Raw genomic sequence first — 16,446 nt, forward strand, 5'->3', positions numbered from 1 at the left:
CGGAGACTGTGCTGCCAGAGGCGCCAATGGAATTTGTGACAAGATTGTTCCAGAGCATTCTCCTCGACATTACGGAAGAGAAACCGTTACTAGACATGGTGCACAGGGCTTTAGGCCCTAAAAAATCTGACCCTAACAAGATGAGAGACGTTATATTGCAGGCTCATTACTATTCTGAGAAAGAAGCCATCAGGCAAGTCTCCAGGGCGCAACCTTAGGTAGGATTCGAGGGACACCAGATTCAAATATACAGTGATCTGGCTCCCTCCACCCTGCCAAAAAAAAAAGAATTGCAACCAGTCCTTTAGATTCTGAGAAACCATCAAACAATAGTGGTGAAGAATCCGGAGGAAGGAGAAAAGGCACTAATTAAACTGGGACTGATACTATTCCTCTCTATACAATTTACAAAATAAACATAAACAAAACCCAGATATATTCAAACAACAATTAGACATGTATCTAGATTCCTCTCAGTTACCATCTCTGGAAGATGAAGATAGAGTCCTACTAAATTCAGCAATGTCACAAGAGGAGATACTGACAGTGATGAAAGGACTTAAAAATACAAAACTCCTGGCCCTTATGGATTCTCAAATAGTTATTATAAAACATTTAAAGCACATTTAGTACTATCTCTAAAAAAAACTTTTTAACTATTTTAGGAAAGGTAAGGAAATTTTCCCCTCAATGTTGAGAACACAAATTTCTGTGATCCCAAAACCAGACAGAGATCATAACTATTGTAATAATTATAGACCCATATCACTTATCAACACTGATATTAAAATTTAGACAAGCAACTGATAATATTAGAACAGTGATAAATCTCATCTATCTAGCAAATGCAACAAAAACACCCACACTGCTAATCTCACTTGACGCTGAAAAAGCGTTCGACCGTGTAGACTGGTTATACAGTATATGTTTATAACCTTAGAGAAATTTGGGATCAAGGGAAATATACAAAATGGAATGAAGGCTCTCTCCTCAACCAGGAGCCATGCTAAAGATGGCTGGGATCATAATGGGACCAGACAAGGGTGCCCACAGTCACCTTTACTATTTGCGCTGAGTCTAGAGCCTTTAGCGAACAAAATTTGGATCAATAAAAATATCAAAGGTTTGATAAAACAGACTAAAGAGTATAAAATAGCTCTCTATGCAGACAATATTTAACTAACACTCACCAGATTGCTGACATCTCTGCCTAATCTATATGAGGAGATTTGAACATTCAACTTTTTTTCAAATTATAAATTAAACAACATAAAATCAGAAGCACTGGCATTAGGAGTAAAGACAGGGATACAAAAACGATTGAAATTAAATTGTAATTTTAAATGGGAAAAAGATAGTATCAATTATCTGGGGGTGTACTTGACCACTAGATATGCGGAGCTCTATAAAGCTAACTATCCAGAACTGTTTGTCAATAAAGAGAAATTTGGAAGAGTGGAATAAATATTGTGTTTCATGGATTGGCAAAATGATATCAGTAAAGATGAATCCCCCCCCCCCCCTAAATTGCTTTATCTATTTGATAGCCTTCCAATTAATATTTCAACCACAATGATAAATTATATGCAAAGCAAAATGTATACATTTATCTCGGGAAACAAAAAAATGAGAATAAAAAGAAGTGGGTGGGTTCGCTTTGCCGTCAATAAACAGATACTATGCTGCAGCACAATTAAGTAATTTACCAACTTGGATAGACCCACGCAAATAAATGTATCAACCTATCAAGTCTTTCAGGAAAAAATGCGACATGTTCTAGAAATGGAAAAAAACTTACGGCATTTATGAACAACACCATGGAGAAATTCGAAAAAATCTGGAATCCCTGGTTGAGTACCTTTCCAGAAGATAGTGTCAAATCAAGATATACACAATTAAACAAATTTGAAGATATTAAAAATTTAAAAAATATGTTTCTATAATGGGAAAATTTGTTCAAGAGTTACAAACCATACTACACCAAAGAATCAGGAAAATTATTAAGGTTATTACCACTCGTGTCTCTTGCCTCCCCCATCCCTCTCCTATAGATTTGTTTTTTTTTGTATTTTATTAGTATTGTTAAAGTTATTATTATTTTTGAAGTGTATTGTTGATTTAATTATGGTGGTTTTGTTGTCTTCCCCACCCTTCCCATTTTTTTTCTGTATCCATCTCCTACCTTTATTATATTCAAAGAACAAATAAAAACTATTTAAAAAAAAAAAAGCCAGTACTTTGACTCATAACAGGCAGTCTGCAAACATTCATTTACTCAATGTTCCCATTACTGGTTTGTTGGCTGGGGATGTTACTCTTGACCTTGGAGGAAGATTTGTAAGAGCTTGCACTCCTAGTAGTCACTGTACTGGAACGGATTTTGGTGGTACACCAAATGTTGTCAGGAATCTAATCCTGTAATAGATCCCATGTTGGAACAGTTCAAAAGTTAAAAAAAAGGCAGTGAGCGGGCACTCGTGAATCAACTACAAATGTATCTTTATTGAGGTTACGAGGTCCTACGGAGGAATGTGTCAATAAAGACACTTTTTTTCAATTCACAAATGCCCTGCCTTTCTGCTTTTGACTCTTGACCTTGGGACATGCTTAACTTTCGCCCTGCTCTTCAGTTCACCCCTTTCAAAAGACTGCACAGGCCTCACTGATCAAATCCTGCTCTATACAGATACCAGTCTCTCAAACAATTGCATCAGAATTTCGGTACAAAGGCTTGGAATAGTCTACTCAACAGTTAGACAAACATAATTGTCCACCACTAAGCAGACAAGTGAAATTACCTTTCTCTTGTTGTGTATTCTCCTTCTCTGCATTTTGTGCAGTGGATGCAGATAATTTGGAGTTCTTTTGCACTTTGTGAGATATGGGCAGTGTCTTTGTCTTTGTGTCTTTTAGATCAGATTTGCCTGTCCATTAAGAAGAGAAGGTGAATGAGAAAGCAGATCAAAGCAGCACAGAAAGCCATATGTCAAAAGTGCCGGGCACAGTTCACAGACTAATGCTAGTCCCATATCGATTATTTGCTTACACAGAATCCATGGGGCCTATTCTAGTATGTAGCTCCGAAGTTGTCATTGCCAAATCGCACGGTTTGGCATGTACAGAAGTAGCGGAATAAAATGTGAGAAAAAACCCTACTCTCTATTGCAAACCACTTCTTCTAAACTGCTTCTAAAAAAAGTGATAAACAGCACGGTTTAACAGCCAGAACGCCCAGATTGTACTTGCTTTGGAAGCAGAATGACTTGAAATGGTGTGAACTCTATCCCAAGTTGGTATCTTTTTTTGACAAATGGATTGGATTGGCAGTCAGAGTGAAACCGCTTCTAAAAAAGCCTTTTAGACACAGTTTGGACATGCGAAAAAGGCTTACAGAATAGCAACGCATGCCAATTTGCTTCTAAAGGGCACTTTAGAATCGGTGTGTCACATTTTGGAGCTATGACAATAGGCCCCTATGTATTTATGTTTTTGAAGATGTGATTTGTATGAAAGCAGTGGTATTGCTCCCTACAGTTCTTAGATCTGCCGACGTGAATCAAATGGTTTAGAGCATTTATCAGTGTGATCATTGAAGTGCTGCTGTATGTGACTCAAATGACTCGTGACTTGGATTTCATGCCTGAAATTTGACAGTCACTGGTTAGATAGACATGGATTATTGTTTTACACAGCACTTTACAGATTGTTCAACTTGGTTCATGAATAATTGACCAAATCATTGAGATTATCCATAAAGATATCACCCGGGGTCCATTATTTACAGTGGATACAGATCTAGAAACCCTAACCAGGCGAATACCTTTTTTTGACCTTGGTCAGAGATTACAAATCAAGGATCTATGGACAACTGCACTGAGAGATAGACCAGTGGTGCTCAACTCCTGTCTCAAGACCCCCCAACAGGTCAGCCACTGATTGAGCCACCTGTTCTGAAGCTGGGATATCCATAAAAACTGACCTGTTGGGGGTCTTCAGGACTGGAGTTGAGCACCACTGAGATACACCGATTAAACCTTTCACTCTTAATACATAATTTGTGGCTCCATTTTCATTCACCCTGTTATGAAAACTGTGCATTTACATGGTCGTAATGCACATGAACACAAAGTAATGTTAATCTTAATGTTTTCTTTAAAGTCCCACCTGGGGTTAAATGGCTGAATATTTTAAAGAATACTTTAGCACTTTAATAAGACACTTAAGGTGGTTGGTTACCCTGCAATATTCCACACTTTAAGGACCATTTTTCCCATGGAGGGACAATTTCTGGAAGGCAACCAAACTTGTTCAGTGTATCACTGCTGTAACACTAACAGATGCACTTGTTAATGAACAGTTCTGTGATGCATTAGGCTGGCTCTTAATGTGTGTCTAGTTATAGAGTTACTCAAGTTCACACACACCTGTCTTGGTCTTGATCTTCTGCCTTGGTCTGGCTGTGACCAGTTCTTTCTTCTTGGTGAGGGGTTGGGTGTCCTCAAGGGTGACTTCTTCCAACTCATCATCCGAGAGCTCTGACCAATGGTATGGAATAAGATGATGTAAGAGGGAAAGAGCAACAAAGGTCAATACTCCCTGACCTGTCAGAAATTGCAAAGACACAGGAAGATGCAAAAGAGACTAAGGTAACAACTGAATCCACTTTCCAGATTCTGTTTCCCTAATGGTCTTGTAGAGGTTGAACCAGCTGTGAAGTTACTGATGATCTGATATTAAATGTGCTCTTCCACCTAAGAATAAATATTGGGAATTAATCCCACCTTCCAATATATACTGCAATTGCAATAACACATTTCTATCAGTAATAGAATATCTTTCAGTGCTGCCGCAAATGCATTACAGGGCACTACTGGTGCTGAAGTGGTTAATGTTTGTTTTTATAAATTATCATTCAATATATCTTCAATAACTTTTCAAATGTAGGGCGTAAAGTCAAACTCCAAACCACTAATGTTAATCAGGACTGATATAAAGACGGGAACAGCTCATATCTTTCCTTTCAGGTCAGAAAAGTGATGTATATTTTCAAAGTTTTCACCAACATGAGCAATAAAGATGTGTAAAGCTATCCTGGTTTGGATTGCTAATATAATTCCCAAATTGATCCATCTATCTGTTAATTTATCTATCAATCTACTTCTGGTTTCAAATCAGACTCTGGCAATTATATTATCATTATTATTTGTATTATTAAATCCCTGATCTCACCATCAAGCCACATAGGATAACAAAATGAACATTAATTTTTGGGGGAGTTAACATACTGTATATTAATAATGCAAGAGACTGCCTTGTATTCCTACTGTCTGTGTGTCACATGCTATACTGTACCTCCCGGGCTCTCTGTCCCTCTCTTCGCCTGTTCAATGTCAGCCTTGGTGTTCCTTCTGAAGCTGTCTGACCAGGCATTGGAAGTGAGGCTGGGGGTGAGCAGGGGTCCCTCTGACTTGGTAGTATTACAGGAACCTTGTATAGTTTGTAAGAAGCAAAGAAAAGAAGGGACAAGGTAACTTTATAAAACACCTATAAAACTTATTGAAGTGGAAAAGAATATAGACAGAAAGGTGGATAGATATATATGTAAAATATGTGGAGCCTTAAAGCTGCAGTTCAGTCAATATCCTTCATGTGTGTTTTTTTTAATAAATCAGTTCTGTAGTAAGAAAAAATACTTTTAGCATTTTCTGTTTTTAAAAAAACAACTTTGAAAGACCAATTTTCTTGTATTCTATTTTAACTGCCATTTGCTAAGGCACTGCCCCTTCATGTTCTGTCACAAGCCCTGGCACACCCCTTTGTCAGCCCTGCCCTCCCTCTTGCACATGTCAGTGCAGGAGTGCTCATGAATATTCATGAGCTTCCAATGACTGACAGAAGCAGATGAAAAACATATGCCATATCTAAAGATGTCGCTAAATTTTGCCGATCAATACATGGAGAACGAATTGACTGGCAGCTATACAGTTCTTTAGGTAATTAGAGATTGCCCACATGAAACTATTGAATTAAAAAAAAAAAAAAATAAAAAAAAAAAGAAAAGACTGAACTGCAGCTTTAATACCTTCAGTTATAGTTGGCTCTATGTAAAAAAAACAGACATACTGTACATACACATATATACTGCATTGAATGGGTAAAAGCAGCATCTCATGTTCAGGTGGCTAATTGAGCACCCTGTCATGTGTTCTGCAGAATATCTCTGCACACTTAAGGGGTTATTCATTAAAGTGCACTAGTGCAATCAGGACATTACCACATGGAAACTCCCATTAACTTTCATGGATGGTTCCACTTTCATGCGATAATGCCCCAATCTACACTATTACATCTTAATGAATATCCCCCTTATTGCTTACAAAAGTCTTCCTTTTAAAAAAGTTTAACTAAACCTCTTTGGTGCTTTGCAATGTGTTGCAGGCCCCTCTGGCAGTGAAGATGTTAAAGTAACTTTTAAAACAACATTTTGCAGAGCTGCCATGTTGTTCTAACCCACTGCAGTAACTTCTCCCCAACAGGGAGTTGCTCTGTTTGTGCTTAGAGGACATTAGTGGGAATCAGTGTTGGGCAGTGGGGATTAGCAGCTGCAGTTATAGAGGTTCAGATGCTTCAATATTTCTGGGGTCTCATTTTACTACACAGAACAAGCTTTAGAGTGATCTCTGCTTATAATCAAAAATGGAGGAGACAGAGCTACTGTTTTAATGAAAGGAGTTACGGAGGCGTGTAAAGAGAAAGCAGCGTGGAGGATAAATGCACCACTTGAAGAGGAGGGGAAGACGAACCCTAAGCAGCAAGATCAAGAGAGGGTCAGAGAAGAGTCGCAGACCCAACATTGTAAGAGGTACGAGTATGCCGGTAAGAAGCCCATTCAGATTCTGCTCTGGGCTAACCATTCTTTGTATACCCAAGTAAATGCTGGAATCACTGGAGGTATCTAACAGCAGGGCCTGGTCTTCAGGCTTCCGGAAGCGGTGGAGCTTCAGCATGGCATCGGGGTTTGGTTGGACCATCAACGGCTCTTGTCTCTTTCTTCTCTGTTTCTTTTCAAAGAGGTTGCGCTAGAGAGTTGTAGATATGGATGGGAAATTGAGTGTTACACCACTTACAAATTTGGCCCAGTCAACGAGAATTGTTTTAGCACAAAACAATAATTTCCGTTGGTCAAAGGAAAGTTAAAATTACCCTATTGGATGAAAAGATCTTAGTGCAAACACACAAACAGGGGTCACAGTCCAAATAATGAGATGTGCCCTATTCCAGAAGACACAGGTGAGTATGTGTCGAGTGTCAGTTTAACTGGAGACTGTTTATCATCTTAATGTCAAAAGGTGACTATGATAGATAATTAACCTCTAAAATGAGTGTCAAATGCTGGTGACAATCTGGACTAGTAGGGTTATTCTGATTGTGACAGGACCCTGAGTCATTATGAGTAGGCCCGCCGACAGGGGGGGAAAGCCGGGACAAGTGTCCCGAGCCCTGGGGCTGCGGGGTTCCAGGCCGGGCCTCTGGTTACCGCTGCCAGGCTCCCCCATCAGCTCTCCCAAGCTGCTGCCTCATCCCACGCTGGGCCTTTCTCTCTCCAACTGGTGTGCGCTGGAGGCTGAGCCTGGCTACCGGGTGCACCCAGCTTCCGGCATGCACAGTTTGGAGAAAGGATGGCGCGGGACGATGCAGCAGCTGAGGAGAGCCGAGCCCGGCAGCGGCAACCAGAGGTAAGTGGCATGTGTATTTGTGGGGGGTGGTAAGTTTATTTATGGGGGGTAGAGGGGGTGGTACATGTATTTGAGAGATGGGGGTGGTAAGTGTATTTGTGGGAGGTGAGGGGGGTGGTAAGTGTATTTGGGGGGTGGGCGGTGGTAAATGTTGTGTCTGTATCTGGGGAGGTGTAGTGGTGTCTGTATCTGGGAAGGTGTAGTGGTGTCTGTATCTGGGAAGGTGTAGTGGTGTCTGTATCTGGGAAGGTGTAGTGGTGTCTGTATCTGGGAAGGTGTAGTGGTGTCTGTATCTGGGAAGGTGTAGTGGAGTCTGTATCTGGGAAGGTGTAGTGGTGTCTGTATCTGGGGAGGTGTAGTGGTGTCTGTATCTGGGGAGGTGTAGTGGTGTCTGTATCTGGGGAGGTGTAGTGGTGTCTGTATCTGTGAAGGTGTAGTGGTGTCTGTATCTGGGGGGGGGGGTAGTGGTGTATGTATCTGGGGGGGGGGTAGTGGTGTCTGTATCTGGGGGGGGGGGGTAGTGGTGTCTGTATCTGGGGCGGTGTAGTGGTGTCTGTATCTGGGAAGGGGTAGTGGTGTATGTATCTGGGAAGGTGTAGTGGTGTATGTATCTGGGAAGGTGTAGTGGTGTCTGTATCTGGGAAGGTGTAGTGGTGTCTGTATCTGGGAAGGTGTAGTGGTGTCTGTATCTGGGAAGGTGTAGTGGTGTCTGTATCTGGGGAGGTGTAGTGGTGTCTGTATCTGGGGAGGTGTAGTGGTGTCTGTATCTGGGAAGGTGTAGTGGTGTCTGTATCTGGGAAGGTGTAGTGGTGTCTGTATCTGGGGGGGGGGTAGTGGTATATGTATCTGGGGAGGTGTAGTGGTGTCTGTATCTGGGAAGGTGTAGTGGTGTCTGTATCTGGGAAGGTGTAGTGGTGTCTGTATCTGGGGAGGTGTAGTGGTGTCTGTATCTGGGGAGGTGTAGTGGTGTCTGTATCTGGGAAGGTGTAGTGGTGTCTGTATCTGGGAAGGTGTAGTGGTGTCTGTATCAGGGGGTGTAGTGGTGTCTGTATCTGGGGGGGAGGTAGTGTTGTATGTATCTGGGGAGGTGTAGTGGTGTCTGTATCTGGGGAGGTGTAGTGGTGTCTGTATCTGGGGAGGTGTAGTGGTGTCTGTATCTGGGGAGGTGTAGTGGTGTCTGTATCTGTGAAGGTGTAGTGGTGTATGTATCTGGGAAGGTGTAGTGGTGTATGTATCTGGGAAGGTGTAGTGGTGTCTGTATCAGGGGGTGTAGTGGTGTCTGTATCTGGGGGGGAGGTAGTGTTGTATGTATCTGGGGAGGTGTAGTGGTGTCTGTATCTGGGGAGGTGTAGTGGTGTCTGTATCTGGGGAGGTGTAGTGGTGTCTGTATCTGTGAAGGTGTAGTGCTGTCTGTATCTGTGAAGGTGTAGTGGTGTATGTATCTGGGAAGGTGTAGTGGTGTCTGTATCTGGGGAGGTGTAGTGGTGTCTGTATCTGGGAAGGTGTAGTGGTGTCTGTATCTGGGAAGGTGTAGTGGTGTCTGTATCTGGGAAGGTGTAGTGGTGTCTGTATCTGGGAAGGTGTAGTGGTGTCTGTATCTGGGGAGGTGTAGTGGTGTCTGTATCTGGGGAGGTGTAGTGGTGTCTGTATCTGGGGGGGTGTAGTGGTGTCTATCTGGGGAGGTGTAGTGGTGTCTGTATCTGGGGAGGTGTAGTGGTGTCTGTATCTGGGGGGGGGTGGTAGTGGTATATGTATCTGGGGAGGTGTAGTGGTGTCTGTATCTGGGAAGGTGTAGTGGTGTCTGTATCTGGGAAGGTGTAGTGGTGTCTGTATCTGGGGAGGTGTAGTGGTGTCTGTATCTGGGGAGGTGTAGTGGTGTCTGTATCTGGGGAGGTGTAGTGGTGTCTGTATCTGGGGAGGTGTAGTGGTGTCTGTATCTGGGGAGGTGTAGTGGTGTCTGTATCTGGGGAGGTGTAGTGGTGTCTGTATCTGGGGGAGGGTGTAGTGGTGTCTGTATCGGGGGGGGGGGGTGTAGTGGTGTCTGTATCTGGGGGGGTGTAGTGGTGTCTATCTGGGGAGGTGTAGTGGTGTCTATCTGGGGAGGTGTAGTGGTGTCTGTATCTGGGGAGGTGTAGTGGTGTCTGTATCTGGGGGGGGGGGGTAGTGGTATATGTATCTGGGGAGGTGTAGTGGTGTCTGTATCTGGGAAGGTGTAGTGGTGTCTGTATCTGGGAAGGTGTAGTGGTGTCTGTATCTGGGGAGGTGTAGTGGTGTCTGTATCTGGGGAGGTGTAGTGGTGTCTGTATCTGGGGAGGTGTAGTGGTGTCTGTATCTGGGGAGGTGTAGTGGTTTTTGTATCTGGGCATGTGTAGTGGTGTCTGTATCTGGGGAGGTGTAGTGGTGTCTGTATCTGGGGAGGTGTAGTGGTGTCTGTATCTGGGGAGGTGTAGTGGTGTCTGTATCTGGGGAGGTGTAGTGGTGTCTGTATCTGGGAAGGTGTAGAGGTGTCTGTATCAGGGGGTGTAGTGGTGTCTGTATCTGGGGGGGGGGTAGTGTTGTATGTATCTGGGGAGGTGTAGTGGTGTCTGTATCTGGGGAGGTGTAGTGGTGTCTGTATCTGTGAAGGTGTAGTGGTGTCTGTATCTGGGAAGGTGTAGTGGTGTCTGTATCTGGGAAGGTGTAGTGGTGTCTGTATCTGGGGAGGTGTAGTGGTGTCTGTATCTGGGGAGGTGTAGTGGTGTCTGTATCTTTGGAGGTGTAGTGGTGTCTGTATCTGGGGAGGTGTAGTGGTGTCTGTATCTGGGGAGGTGTAGTGGTGTCTGTATCTGGGGAGGTGTAGTGGTGTCTGTATCTGGGGAGGTGTAGTGGTGTCTGTATCTGGGGAGGTGTAGTGATGTCTGTATCTGGGGAGGTGTAGTGGTGTCTGTATCTGGGGAGGTGTAGTGGTGTCTGTATCTGGGGAGGTGTAGTGGTGTCTGTATCTGGGGAGGTGTAGTGGTGTCTGTATCTGGGGAGGTGTAGTGGTGTCTGTATCTGGGGAGGTGTAGTGGTGTATGTATCTGGGGAGGTGTAGTGGTGTCTGTATCTGGGGAGGTGTAGTGGTGTATGTATCTGGGGAGGTGTAGTGGTGTCTGTATCTGGGGAGGTGTAGTGGTGTATGTATCTGGGGAGGTGTAGTTGTGTATGTATCTGGGGAGGTGTAGTTGTGTCTGTATCTGGGGAGGTGTAGTGGTGTCTGTATCTGGGGAGGTGTAGTGGTGTCTGTATCTGGGGAGGTGTAGTGGTGTCTGTATCTGGGGAGGTGTAGTGGTGTCTGTATCTGGGGAGGTGTAGTGGTGTCTGTATCTGGGGAGGTGTAGTGGTGTCTGTATCTGGGGAGGTGTAGTGGTGTCTGTATCTGGGGAGGTGTCGTGGTGTATGTATCTGGGGAGGTGTAGTGGTGTCTGTTTCCTACATATTTCCTACTGACATTAAGGCCAAATATGTTACCTGGAGATCAAGTTTCTGTTGGCGCACATTGAGAAAGTCCTCTTCCATCCCACTGAGGCAGAAATAGGTAAAGAACAGGTTAGAACATACGGACAATGTTGGCATACAAAAGCTGTTGAAGTCAGGCCTGCTTATTTGGAGTATCTTTTAGGCTTCCAGAGGGCCTAGCAATGCATTGCGTTGTTGGCTCCTCTGAAAGTGAAGGGGTTAAATGCAATTTCCCTCATTCCCAGCACCCAAATAATAAGAACCTAGAAACAACCAGTTCACATGAAATAGTTTGTTGTACAGCAACCAAATAGCCCATGTTTCAGAACCTGGCAATTATTGTGCTGCACTTTATTGAGAATGTTACTTTATGATCTGATTTCCAGAGACACAGTTATGTTGTTTGACATGTAACAACGGTGACATTTTGTCTATTCTGAGCGGTTCCAGCTCTTTTCTCTCAGCATTAATGTGGGATTCACATGGCAAATATATGTTTTTGTAGTTTAGACGATCAGTAAAGAAATGTGAAACAAGCAGTATAGTCAATTAGTAATTATATATACATCAACAACTAATATATACCACAATACCTGTCAATGACTTGCTGTATGGAAACAGGAAGCTCTCATGCTTATTTGTTGGTAATAAACAGTGAATTTCCTACATTACTGTGAACTTACTAAACAACGGTGAACTAAGATAAATACCAAAATAGTTATCCAATTATGTATCCAATGCCATATATTAAATGTAAATATGAAACTGAAGAACAGAAATATTGTATTATCATGTGGTCATTTAGATTGATTATATCCACTATACTGTTTTTATATCAACTGGCCTAATACATTATACCAAGGGTGCTCAACTACAGGCCTCAAGCCGCCCAACAGGTCAGGGTTTCAGGATGTCCCAGCTTCAGCACAGGTGGCTCAATCAGATGCTCAGTTGAAGACTGAGCCTCTGATTGAGCCACCTGTGCAGAAGCAGGGACTGATTGAGCCACCTGTGCAGAAGCAGAGATATCCTGAAAACCTGACCTGTGGAGGTGGGGCTTGAGGACTGGAGTTGAGCCCCCCTGCAATATACAAAGAAAGCTGGTGATGAGTGGGCAGAAGAAGGAAAGAAAAAAAGAGATCAACCTCAAACTAATTATGGAGTTCAATACAAGTCAATGTAGATAATGCTTCAGAAAGGCCACAGCCTTGCAGCAGACGTACATGTAATTAACATACTGACCGACGTCTGGAAACTCCTACAAGGGCAACTTGGGAAGAAAAAAGGGAAGATCTCCTAATCCTTACTTTCATGTTATTGGTTTAAGGGATTTTGTTTCAGGGAGACAGCACATTTATACAGTTTCATCTAAAATCAGGACGATATTCCTGATACAAAGGTTGAGTTGGCCAGCATGGTAATTAAATACGGTGCATATGACATCTAGGGGATTTTTGTATATCAGCCGAAGCGGCCGATCCCGATACTTTTCAACCGAAATTCCCCATTTCCTTTGCCACGCAAATCTCTGTTTGTTTCTTACCTGGCAGGAGGTGTTGAAGAGAAACTTAATGTGTTATCCTGCCTGGGGAAGATAAGGTTCTTTCCTTGAATATGAAACATGGGTGTCATGTTTCTCCTGATGAAGCTGACGCTAGTTCAGCGAAACGCGTACAGCTTCCACATCTTGCGCAGTGAGCTCCGCTTCAGAAGAGAGGGGACCGCTTTGCCGTGTACCTGCTTCCTCTCCCGCGTAAACCGGAAGCTGTCAAGCCTTCGACGGATGTGACGTCAGACACCATCCAGGTGCGGGAGTACCGAAGGAAGACGGCCTGGACACCACCTCCCTGGTGTGAGCTTCACTGCTCTACCAAATCTTTATGTGCCTATTATATTTGTACATATTGTGAGTACATTTCGTTAGCTTTTTTATTCTGATAAAGTTTTGCTGGTCTGCACTATGGTTTCTCTCCGCTGTGTTTCCTCATGAGTGTCATCCTGAGTGAGAGCCCTCCCGAGTTCCTACACACCTTGTTCCCCGCTACATGCCGATTCTTCACTTACTGTTTGTAAGTAGGCATTCTGCACGAGCCAAGTTTTGTTCTATCAATCATACGTGATTTTACTGCACCATCATTTGTTCTTTTCTGTTTTGGGGTGTTCCTGAATTATCGCTCCCTTCACACCCTGGATGTAAACTGGCTGCTGGGTAATGCAGCCAATCAGGTTGGAGGAAGGTGCCCAGCCGCCTAGCAGCAACCCTGTTCAAGACAATCCTGTGGCCCCCATAGCTGGTCAGGTCAATATGTCCAGAGAGGTAATACCAGACAGATACACATGTCCCGTATTACCTCTAACTTTTTACTGGACAAAGTGTCCAAATACTGGACAGTCCATTTCAATACTGGACACCTGGCAACCCTACGTCTTCGCCCGACACAAAGGAGAGAATGTGCTGTATGTGATGAAGAAAGGTGATGAGTGTGATATGAATAAGGGGGCCTGTTTCAGAAAAATGTGCTGTGTTGAGAATAAGGGTGAGTATAAAAGGCGAGATGCACAAAGCTCCCTTAAATGAGGGTAAATAACATGACGTTACCTAAATATGTAACAGACGTTATTTTGCCTGAATTTAAGTTATCCACTAACCCGGGGGAGGCCAACTCCAGTCCTCCAACAGGTCCGGTTTCAAGGATATCACTGCTTCAGCACAGGTGGTTCAATCAGTGGCTTGGTCATTATGACTGAGCTGCCTGTACTGATGCAGGGATATCCTTAAAACCTGACCAGTTGGTGGCCCTTGAGGACTGGAGTTGGCCACCCCCTGTGCTAAGCTAATAATATAAAAAAATAGCACCCATCACCAAAAGCAGTATCATAGCGCTAAATGCATCGGCAGGTACGTTAATAGTGTAGAGACGCATTAAGCAATACAATGCACACTGGGAAAAATCTAAAGTGCGTTCCAATTAACACACGTGGTCCAGCCGCATAATGCACGTGCGTTACCTAAGCATAAAAAGAAAAATGTTTGTGTTCCTTGTCAATTTACATTATTTATGTTACATTTTGTTTGATTACTTTATTTTTAAGCCAAAGTGCTCTGTGTGTGAATAAATGTCTATTCAAGTATTTCTGTCTGTAATTATTCCAATAAATAGTTGTAATGTCATTGTACACCTATAATTTAAAACGACACAATATATAACATGGTAACTGTTAGAAACATATCTTACATGAACTTTAAATTACATAACCTAAATTATACTTTATCAGATGCCCCTCTTGATGTGTTGCTGAATGGTATATCATTGTTAATCTATATATTGGTCTGACACATACCTATTTGAATGGAAAGGGCTAAGTACAATACCAAAATAATATATTAGGGTACTGCTTTTTACATCCCTTTGTCATTATAGCCTATTGACAGAAATAACATTAGGATAATCGTGGTTTGGCTGTCATTAACAGCAAGTTTAGCAGTGACCTATTTATCGGAACGTTATTTCCCTGCGCTAACCTGAACGACGTTTAGCGGATCTGCGATGTTAGGCTAACGGGTCATTAGCATCTTATTTGCATATGCATTACTCTAACGACAGTAGAAATGTATCAATACGTTATTTCAGAGGATAACATTTTAATCTGGTCTGTAACTGTTACATACGCCTATAACATATGTTATCTCTTACTGTGCATGCAATGTCTTGTACAGTATATAATGTATAACCCTGCTCCCTTAATGTAACTATGTATTTGTAACCATGTATCTGTCATCATAACTCTGTGCCCAGGACATACTTGAAAATGAGAGGTAACTCTCTGTATTACTTCCTGGTAAAACATTTTATAAATAAATAAATAACCTCTAGGTTATCGTACCGTTATTCTCTTTGGTGCATAGGCGTTAGGATTAATGTAATGTGACGTTAAATAGGCAAGGGGAACTTTGTGCATCTGAGCCAAAGTGTGACAAGGGCGGGTGAATGTGGAGTGTGTTAAAAGTGTGGGGTTGGGGATTTGTGTGCGTGAAAAGGAGGGTGAGTGTGGTGAGTGTGAGCAAGAAGGGGTGAGTGAGGTCTGATGAGCAGGGGTGCCTCGAGATTTTAAAAATCCTCTAGGGGTGCCCGTACTGAGAAATGGTTGAGAACCACTGATTTAATGCATTGCAAATATGATGTAACTGTAGGGTGATAACTTGTACTAGATCTATCAGCAAAAACGTCCTATTGAAAACAACAGAATTTTATTTAATAAATCTGGGGCAATAAATATTACACCAGTTTACCACTGAAAAAAAAACATACATCACCCCCATCATCTTCACTATTGCTCTGTAATGTTACACATGTGAAAGAAATGCTTACATATACAATATAGTACCATGTGTCCTATTAAATGCAGCCACAATCACCAAAGGATATCAGCATGAATCTAGCACTATCACTCTGCTGAGCTGTTGCATTGAGTTATCCCCTTTCTGCTCCTTGTTTCTGTCTACCACTCGTTCATACCTGACCTCTATCACACATACAGTACTGCCTCCTGTCTCTGGAATTTCTTCAAGCTCAGAGGAAAACTTCACCTTTTCAAGTAAACAATCCAATACTTTATCGTGGAAAATACTACACATCCTGGAATGTATGTATCACAGTCTCCAGGCTGCAAAACTGTTGCAATGAAGCCCATTGCTTTCAATTGCCTTTCTTTGATTATTCTGGTGCAGTTGTCTTGCCCTAGTTTTGCAGATGTGAGACTTTGATAAATAGACCCATGTGTCTCCAAACTTTCCCACTTACTCACTCTGTTGAGCACCGATGTTCATAACACACTTTATATTATCATTTCAGTTTATTTAAAATTAGGGTGACCAGATTTTGAAAATGAAAAACCGGGACACAATTTTTTTTTTTTACATTAACAGTTTATTTATTGTATTACACTTATACTTCACTACCATTAGTCCTAGTTACGGTGTGGTGTGTGTTGGATGGCCTCACTAATCGAACAAAAAAAAAGCCAGATGTGAATGACTTCTGTACCCCAGTGTCAGGACGCCCCCTCTTTACAATTTCTAAAGCAGCAATCCCGGCTGGGATCTTACCTGATCCGCAATCCCTCAATGTACTATACTGGAGGGGAGGTGTTCCCTACCTGTCTTCCGATGTCTCCCGCGTGAAACTTGAGTCGGATCTGGAAGAAAGAAGGGTAGGTTACTTCGGTGTAGGTA

The 16,446-nt window shown here is 42.7% G+C and overlaps 2 protein-coding genes across 6 annotated transcripts in view; one reads left to right on the top strand and one right to left on the bottom strand.

Annotated features, from left to right (window-relative positions):
- LOC142497586 (tubby protein homolog) overlaps positions 1 to 16,446 on the bottom strand; it is a 58,047-nt gene that overhangs the window by 32,553 nt on the left and 9,048 nt on the right. For 2 of the 5 annotated variants that reach the window (XM_075605594.1, XM_075605592.1), the window contains exons 2-6: positions 11,226 to 11,277; positions 6,926 to 7,079; positions 5,353 to 5,487; positions 4,425 to 4,601; positions 2,799 to 2,924 (exon numbers count right to left, since the gene is read on the bottom strand). In XM_075605594.1, coding sequence (XP_075461709.1) covers positions 2,799 to 2,924; positions 4,425 to 4,601; positions 5,353 to 5,487; positions 6,926 to 7,079; positions 11,226 to 11,273 — 640 coding nt within the window. In that variant the 5' untranslated portion in view covers positions 11,274 to 11,277. Of the gene's footprint in view, positions 1 to 2,798; positions 2,925 to 4,424; positions 4,602 to 5,352; positions 5,488 to 6,925; positions 7,080 to 11,225; positions 11,278 to 16,320; positions 16,410 to 16,446 lie in introns of those variants that run through there. The other 3 variants (XM_075605591.1, XM_075605593.1, XM_075605595.1) reach the window with 3 other exon arrangements.
- LOC142497588 (nucleobindin-1-like) overlaps positions 4,615 to 16,446 on the top strand; it is a 50,096-nt gene continuing 38,264 nt past the window's right edge. Inside the window, exon 1 of the mRNA XM_075605598.1 lies at positions 4,615 to 4,646. Within this exon, the coding sequence (XP_075461713.1) occupies positions 4,630 to 4,646 (17 nt within the window). The 5' untranslated portion in view covers positions 4,615 to 4,629. The remainder of the gene's footprint in view (positions 4,647 to 16,446) is intronic.

This window comes from Ascaphus truei, chromosome 6 (assembly GCF_040206685.1).
Source record: "Ascaphus truei isolate aAscTru1 chromosome 6, aAscTru1.hap1, whole genome shotgun sequence".
Classification (NCBI taxonomy): domain Eukaryota; kingdom Metazoa; phylum Chordata; class Amphibia; order Anura; family Ascaphidae; genus Ascaphus; species Ascaphus truei.